This window comes from Microtus oregoni, unplaced genomic scaffold (genome assembly GCF_018167655.1).
Source record: "Microtus oregoni isolate MIOR12 unplaced genomic scaffold, Mior012 000050F_ref0000143, whole genome shotgun sequence".
Taxonomy (NCBI): Eukaryota; Metazoa; Chordata; class Mammalia; order Rodentia; family Cricetidae; genus Microtus; species Microtus oregoni.
Genome location: NW_024543256.1, coordinates 1,529,250 through 1,537,464, shown reverse-complemented (window position 1 = coordinate 1,537,464; position 8,215 = coordinate 1,529,250). Strand labels below are relative to the sequence as shown.

The following is an 8,215-nucleotide window of genomic DNA, read 5'->3' as shown; positions in this document are numbered from 1 at the left end:
TACTCAGCATCTACGCTGGGACAGGGGAAGGGTGAGAATGACTTCCCAAGCATTTCCCCTTCGCTCAGTAGCAGGCCAATTACAATACTGCCTTTTTCTGCTTCTAATCTTTACTTACAACCCTTCCTTTTCTCGGGACCCTCAGGCCGTGACCGGGCTTATAGAATCTGTTCTGGTTATTCATCAGCCTACTTGGGATGAATGCCAGCAGCTCTTACAGGTGCTCATAACCACAGAGGAAAAAAGAATGTCCCAGGAGCTGACAGCAGGCCAACCCAATCACCGGACAAGATAGAGGGTGGGACTTCAATACTCCAGCTGGTAGGGAGCAGCTCAGTCTTTATTGCCAAAGTCCAGTTGGCGGGTCTAAAAAAAAAAGGAGGGGGGTTGCAAAACACCCCACTAATTTGCTAATTTGGCTAAGGTAAGAGCAATAGTACAGACCCCAGAGTTCAGGATAAATAAAGACCCTTACCAAATTAGCCTTTGGAATCTGGCACTAGAGACTGGGTACAGCTCCTTCCCCTAGCCCTGTTCTGTGTACAAAACACCCCGTCTCAGCTTGGACTAACCCCCCTATGAGATCCAATATGGGGGAACCCCCTCTTAGTTTCTTAAGGCCCCTCATGACCCATTTGCTCACAGACCCCATCTGCAGGCGCGGTTGAAGGCTCTCCAGATCTCCGAACCCAGGCATACACCTGGGGTATATCCGGAGGGACATGAGAACAGCAGCTGCCCGCTCATACCTGCAATCCACGCCTCCTCAAGCCCTTGCTTTGATACCCCTGCCCTTACCCCTGATTTCTGTCAACTAGTGGCAGAGCTAGCCTCCTGGGATATCTGAGATAAAAAAAAAAAAAAACAAAAAAAAAAAACAACCCACAGCTGCCCCTGGAGGCTGGCAAAAGATTTTCCCCTGGAGGAAATCTTTGGACACGGGGGTTCAGACATCTCCCCAACTTGTCTCCCAGGGGCAAGAAGCGGGACTGTCTCCATGGGTGTTGGGAAGGACTTGGGACATAAAATAGTATTTATCTGACCAGAGCCTGCTACTGCAGGCCAGACTAGACCCTCCCTAAAAGGGCCCTAGCTATCCCTGCTGCTGCCCGCTGGACTAAGCTATTCTCTGCTTCTCTGCTGGCACCTCCCAACACCAGCCCGGGCACCCAGAAATCTCACACCCATTCCAGGTTGGCGATTCTGTGTACGTTCGGAGACACCGGTCCCAGAATCTTAAACTTCGCTGGAAGGGACCCTATACCTACAGCCCTCAAAGTGGACAATATTGCAGCCTGGATCCATGCATCTCATGCCAAGCCTGCACCTCCACAGGACGACCCGGGACCTTCCAAATAAAAGTTTCAGCGTACCCAAAATCCTCTCAAGGAGGCCTGATTCTGCCAGGCTTGCTGATCTTTGCCCTGATGTTTATACCTCAGGACTTAAGCTGGACCCTGACTAACTTTGAGACTGAGCAAGCCTTAAGTCTAGCCACTGAAGTTCATCCCCTGAATACCTGGTTCCCCCAGCTAACTTTTGACCTGTGTGTTTTAGCAAAAGCCTCTTGGGAGGATACTGAGCAAACCCCCAGAAACTTTTATCATGTATGCAAATATTCTAAATGATATATTTGTCCGGGGGGGGAGCAAACTCTGCAGTATGGGGGGGGGCTAAAATATTTTATTGTGCTGCCTAAAAATGTAAAAAGACATAGAAATTCTGTTCACCCTGTAAGTTGTTGTAACACCTCCAACCATAGTACTAGGGCCCAACTTGGTATTACCTGACCAGGGCCAGCTAGCCCCTGCTGAAGTAGCCCCCCTTTCCAGGGCCCTGGGCTCCACTCCTAGTCCTAAAAGCCCTTCTACAACTCCTGCTTCACTGCTGGCAAGCTCTAATACAGGCCAGTGACTGTTTAATCTGATAGTGGGAGCCTTTTCTTTGCTAAATAGTACTGACCCCAGCTTGACACAGTCTTGTTGGCTATGCTTGTCAGCAGGACCTCCCTATTATAAGGAAACAGCACTGGTTTGTTAATCTCTGGGTACAGATCCAAATGGTCCTCCAAATTTACTAATATCTCAAGATTGAGATATTCGACCAAATAAGAGGAGGGAATAAGAGGAGGGAATGTAAGACTTTAAGACAATCCTGAAGCCATTTTTGACAATTCTGAATCCTCTCAGCCTCTGTGCCATAGTGCTTCCCCTCCTCCCCTGGGAACCAAGGACCTAACAGCTACACTCGCATGTATTCAGTTCCTGAACAATTACCCATATACGTAGGCTTTGGTTCGGTCCCCTGGGAAACGGGGTCAAAATGACCTCTTACCTCATCTGATCTGGCAACAGCTCTCCAGTCAATTATCGGTAATAGCCCTTTCAAATAAGCCAATCAGAATAGTCAAAGAACAACCCCCCCCCCTTGCTTCTGTGGCCCCTTTTAAAGTAGACTGTATAGGAGAGCACGGAAGCACAATTCTTAGTTAAGGGAGCCACCTTAGAGTTGGCAAGAGACTTGAACCCAGAGTGGCTCCCAGATGCCCAAGCCAAGGTCCCCAGTTAGTTCCTTGGGCAGCTGAGGATAGGGAACCTGACATGACCCTATCCTATAGCAATACTGACGAATATCTTGCATATCATCATAGAACCTTCATCTGGTGATGGATGGAGATAGAGACAGAGACACACACTGGAGCACTGGACTGAGCTCCCAAGGTCCCAATGAGGAGCAGAAGGAGGGAGAACATGAGCAAAGAAGTCGGGACCACGAGGGGTGCACCCACCCACTGAGACAGTGGAGCTGATCTATTGGGAGCTCACCAAGGCCAGCTGGACTGTGACTGAAAGAGCATGGGATAAAACTGGACTCTCTGAGCATGGCGAACAATGAGGGCTGCTGAGAAGCCAAGGACAATGGCACGGGGTTTTGAACCTACGTAATGTGCTGGCTTTGTGGGAGCCTAGCCAGTTTGGATGTTCACCTTCCTAGAAATGGATGGAGAGGGGAGGACCTAGGACTTACCACAGGGCAGGGAACCCTGACTGCTCTTTGGACTGGAGAGGGATGGGGAGAGGAGTGGGGGGAGGGGGAGAAGGGTGGGAGGAGGGGGAGAAGGGTGGGAGGAGGGGGAGGGAAATGGGAGGCTGGGAGGAGGTGGAAACTTGTTTTTTTTTCTTTCTCCTTTTCTCAATAAGTAAATAAATAAATAAATAAATAAATAAAAGTAGACTGTACCCGCTATTCGAGGTCCCTCGGCTTCCCGAATGCTGGGGGACCCTGTCATGACAGAATTAATAAAATCCTGATGCTTTTGCATCGGCTGTGGTGTATGAGATGGTCTCTGGGGGCGACTCCTTCTCGGTGTTTGGATGCTAGAGTCCAACAAGCCCAGTTAGGAAGCAGGAATTCTGCCTGTGTGTGTGTGGGGGGGGGGAGGAAGCAGACACACCCGCCAAGAGCCAGGCAGTATCTCAGCAGGAGCCAACCCTAGCAAGAACTTGCTTGCAGGGAGCAGGAGATATTGGTGCCCCCCCCCAACATCTACCAAAAGACAGGAAGAAGCTCAGCAGAAGCCAACCCTAGGGAGAACTTGCTTGCAGGGAGCAGGAGCTATTGGTGTGTTCTCCCACCTCCCCCCACCCCCCATCCTCCCCACCCTCCCCAGACCCCCCCACCCCCGCACACATCTACCAAAACACAGGAAGTAGCACAGCAGGAGCCACCCCTAGCAAGAACTTGCTCGCAGGGAGCAGGAGCTATTGGTGTCTTCCCCCCCCCACTCCCCCCAACATCTACCAAAAGACAGGAAGTAGTTCAGCAGGAGCCAACCCTCGTGAGAACTTGGTTATAGCTGAGTTGTTGGTGTCCCGCCACCCCCCCCCCCCCCGCCAGACACACCCACCAAGAGGTAGGCAGTAGCTCATCTCGCGAGAACTCGATTGTGCAAGCACAGTGGGCCTCACGTGGTGTGCTCGGTGGGGCTCATAACTGTCACTTCATCTCCGTAGCTGAGCATGAGTGGTGCCGTTGATTGAGCCAGGGGAGCTGAGTGGAACGTCAGAATCGCCATGCAGGATCCTGGCGAGGCCACAGGTGGTAGAACAGGGGTTGAAGAAGGCGAGGATGGGCAGCAGAGACCCCGAGCTTCCGATTTCCAGGCTAGTTCTCAGAGTTCGGTGGCAGAGGGTGACCAAGACGAGGTCCCTCGTGAGAGTGGACCACAAGATGCCAGTAGCCAGTCTCTTCTAGGCAGGTCCCGCCCAGGGAGCCCTGTAGGGTTAGGTGGGGCAGCCGAAGAGGCAGCTGTCGTTCCCCAAGATGAGCTACCAACACTTCTCCCTGGACCCAGTGGAGATGTTGCAACAACTGCAAGTCGACTCCTGGAGTTGTATCCTTTCCTGGGAGACCCTTGGCAGGGGCTATGGGAAGATAGGAAGGATGAAACGTGAAACGAAGTCTTTCGGGTGGGTGAGCAGGAAGGTTGACAGCAGGGGAAGGAAGAGACAGACTGGTACACTCTGGACAGTTAGTCCAAGAAGAAACATTATGCTGGCAGGGCAGGGTGTTGTCTAATCCAGAGAAGACTTCATAATGTAGAAGAAAACCTGAACCGTTGGGGAGGCGGGAGGTGGATGATGCTTGTTTAGCATCGTCAGAAGGAAGATTCTGGGGCAGTCTTGGTCTTGGGTTGCACGTGGGAGCAGTGTCAGACAAGCCTCAGAAGTATACCAGATCACACAGCAATAGGAAACCTAATAGTGGATGACAACTTAACCACAGCCCCCTTCCAGCACTGTAAGAGTGCCTTTCAGGTCTGCAGTAGAGGCAGGCATGGCCCGCAGGTCCCTGGTCGCCAATGCCCAGCGCCAGCTACTGATGGTTCCACAGGAGTACACTGTGAATGACAGTACCTTGGTTGTGTCAGTTTTCCCAAAGCCTGGAGTAGGGGTGGCTTCGGGGTTGGGAGGCAGTGTGCGCTCTAGGGGTGTCCTAATGGAGAGACACTGGTGGGTTAGATGTAAGTGGGAAGGCAGGGTGTGAGGGACCTGAACAGATCCCTCATTTCCCTGATGGTGTTTCTTTCTCTCACATCTAGTAGGTGGACAACTGACGACACCAGTCTCTTCCAGATTTCCATCAATAGTTTCCTTGACCAGCTCTCCGTGGTGATGAGAAGTATTCGGCACTTCCAGTTTGTGGCTGTTGTCAAACGAGGAAGAGGAAGGATTCATCACACCTAAACTTTCTCCCCCTAAAAGACAGGACAAAGGCATTTTGTGTTTTTGGTAATTGATACCTTGCCTTCAAATTTCAAAGTTTTGATGCATTTTCCCCTTTATCAGTCCCATGCTTGGCTTGTTTTCCTTTTGCTTAAGGAAAGGGTGCTTAAATGTTTGTTGCTGAACAAAATAAAACTAACATATTGTGGTTTAGATGTTTTTGGTTAGGCTTTGGTCTGACATTACTTTTGGCTATGGCAGAAGCCTCCAGTTTTCTCATCTGTGTACTTTGGTTGGAAGGAAAGTTCTGAAATTTAAAATTTCTCACAGTCCAAAGCAGGGAAAGATATTTTAGTAAATGGACAGAAAATTACATTATTTAAAGTCAGTTACTTATTCAGCACACAATATGGTTATCTTTGAAGTAAGATTTTTTTTCTGTTAGAATATGATAAAGAGCTTTGCTAGCATGCCAGAGTCCCTGAGTTCAATCCCAAAGTACTATTTAAAAAAAAAGGTGCGTGTGTTCTATAGAACTAAGTATATAAAGGCAATAAAGACATTTTTATGTTTATTCTTTAATATTTTTCCTGGAATATTTCTCTTATGGAATACTAGCTTTTCCATTTCCTCACACTTTTCAGGAAAAATTTATGTTAAAAACATCCTATCTACAGATAGTAAATGTTTAGGCTTATCCACTTTTTCCTATATAATAAATAATTTAGTTCATGAAAACTTACTTCCTTGAGGTATATTAGAAGAGGCAGATTTCCTGAATTAAACATTTATACAGTCACGTATTAAATTTCTCCACGTATACTACTCGACCATTTTCTAATATGGGCCTTACACTCACCAAATCTCAGTCTTCAGACTCTCTTTCATGACCACTGGGTTGGTCGTTTCCATACAGAAGTGAAAAACTGATTTAGTTTGAGAGGACAAGAAAGAAACACCAGAGCAGGATATTTGAGGCTCCCAGGCCTTCTTTCAGATTAGTGTAGGGTGACATCGAGACAAATGGTTGTGCTTGTTAAGTAGTGGCCAGCTGTGTACGAACAGCCTGCATGCGAGAATCTCGCTAAACTCACTCATTAGTTCTTGTGACTGTTTATATATATGTATGTGCGTATGTATGTTTGTATATATATGTATGTATACATATGTGTATTAAAGGCAATTTTATTTCTTTCTGATCTGACACTGTTTCTTGATTGTTTTCTTTCTTCACTCTGTCTTCGATGTTCCCAGTCTATCCCTGGTATGTGTTGGGTGGTGGTCAGGTCTCTCTGAGAGCCCTGCCTACTGCCTCCTGAATGATGAGGTTTTCTATGCAGGTGGACAGGCACGGTCACAGGCTTCTGGTTCGATTGGGCTGGGCAGTTACCTGTGATCTTGTGAGGATTGTGTGGGGTGACCCATTCCTGGTCTCTGGTAGTTTTCTCATGTGCTGGGCTTGCAGGTCTCTAGCTGGGCCCTCTGGGAGAGGCAGTGCTCTGTCCCTCGGCAGCTGCCAGGACTCAGTCTCAAAGGCTGCAGCTGCCCAGATTCTCACAACCATCTCTTCAACGCTGGGTGTCTCCAGGGGTCTACTGACAGTTTCTTCCTCCAGGAGGATGGGCACCAGATGTAGTGCGATTTCCAATTGACGTTAGTACTAAAAATCCCAGAGTCAGGCATTAGGGGGTGAAATCTGAAAGATCAGAGAAACAGAGCCGCCAGCCACTAGTGCTTACCCCATACAAAATCCTCACACAGAATGGGGTATCCTGTCTCTTTAAGTCTCAGGCTGAATGCCATGCCCTCCTCTCTCCTCCCACCTTGAATTCCCCTCTCAGCCCAGCCACATCCCTTCCTGTCACCATTTCCCTAGTGCTACTGGGGTTGATGGCCTGTGATCCCCAAGTACTAGAATTAAAGGTGTGAGCCATCACTACCTGGTTCTGTGTCTCGGAGACTGAATCAATTTCATTTAGCCCAGGGTGGCCTTCAACTTACAGTCATGGGGTCTCGCTCTGCCTCCTGAGTACTGGGACTAAAGGTGTGTGCCACCACTTCTGGGCCTCTATGGCTAAATAGTGGCTGGCTCCACACTGATCCTCGGGCATACACAAGGGGCACATGAATACATGCAGGCACAACATCTATACATATAAAGTAAAAAAAATAAAAATGAAAAATAGAGAGTAACAAAATACACATGACTTGAAAACAAAAGTGGGGTAGAATGAGGAGGCAGGGGCCTGGTGTGGGAGGTCTTTCTGTCTATGTGTTGCTTTTATTGATTAATGAATAAAGAACTGCTTTCAGCCTATGGCAGGGAAGAACAGAACTAGGTAGAGAAAGCTAGGCTGTATGCTGGGAGAAAGAAGGGCAGAATCAAGAAAGGATTCATGTAGCCCTGCCGGAGACCAGACGCCGGAACTTTAACTGGTAAGCCACAGCCTCGTGGTGATACCAGACTATTAGAAATGGGTTAAATTAATATGTAAGAGTTAGCCAATAAGACACTAGAGCTATGGGCCAAGCAGTGACTTAATTAGTACAGTTTCTGTGTGATTATTTTGGTTCTGGGTGGCCGGGAAGAACAAGCAGCCTCCTTCAACAGGGCCCAGCAGGGGAGGATATTGGGTTGATGGAAGAGTGCAGGAGAAGAGCTTCAAGACCCCCCGCACTGAAATATGTAGGAAAACCCCGCACTGAAACCCATTTCTTTGTGACTAAGTAAAAACAAAACAAACCAACTAACCAACCACCAAACATAAAATAATTGTGTCTGGAGAGATAACTAGCACTGAAGAGTAATTACTGCGCATCCAGAGGATCAGAGTTCATTTCCCAAAACCCACTCTGGGATTGGGTCTCATGAATATAGTCTCCAGGGGGTCTGATACCTCTGGCTCCTAGGGTCATATGTACTGATGAGCACATGTCCCCGCCCCCCCCCCCCCCCCCGTACTTACAGTGAAAATAAATCTCTTGTAATA

The 8,215-nt window shown here is 48.4% G+C and overlaps 1 protein-coding gene across 1 annotated transcript; it reads left to right on the top strand.

Annotated features, from left to right (window-relative positions):
- The first annotated feature begins 4,073 nt into the window (after positions 1 to 4,073).
- On the top strand, positions 4,074 to 5,246 carry LOC121437038 (EKC/KEOPS complex subunit LAGE3-like). The gene is made up of 3 exons (XM_041636903.1): positions 4,074 to 4,393; positions 4,797 to 4,925; positions 5,102 to 5,246. The coding sequence occupies exons 1-3, from the start codon at positions 4,074 to 4,076 to the stop codon at positions 5,244 to 5,246; spliced, it is 594 nt and encodes a 197-aa protein (XP_041492837.1).
- Positions 5,247 to 8,215: the final 2,969 nt, after the last annotated feature.

Coding starts and splice junctions, on each gene's coding strand:
- LOC121437038 (XM_041636903.1), top strand. CDS start 4,074: ATGCAGGATCCTGGCGAGGCCACAGGTGGTAGAACAGGGGTTGAAGAA. Junction 4,394..4,796: donor GCAAGTCGACTCCTGGAGTT/GTATCCTTTCCT, acceptor GCCCCCTTCCAG/CACTGTAAGAGTGCCTTTCA. Junction 4,926..5,101: donor AATGACAGTACCTTGGTTGT/GTCAGTTTTCCC, acceptor TCTCACATCTAG/TAGGTGGACAACTGACGACA.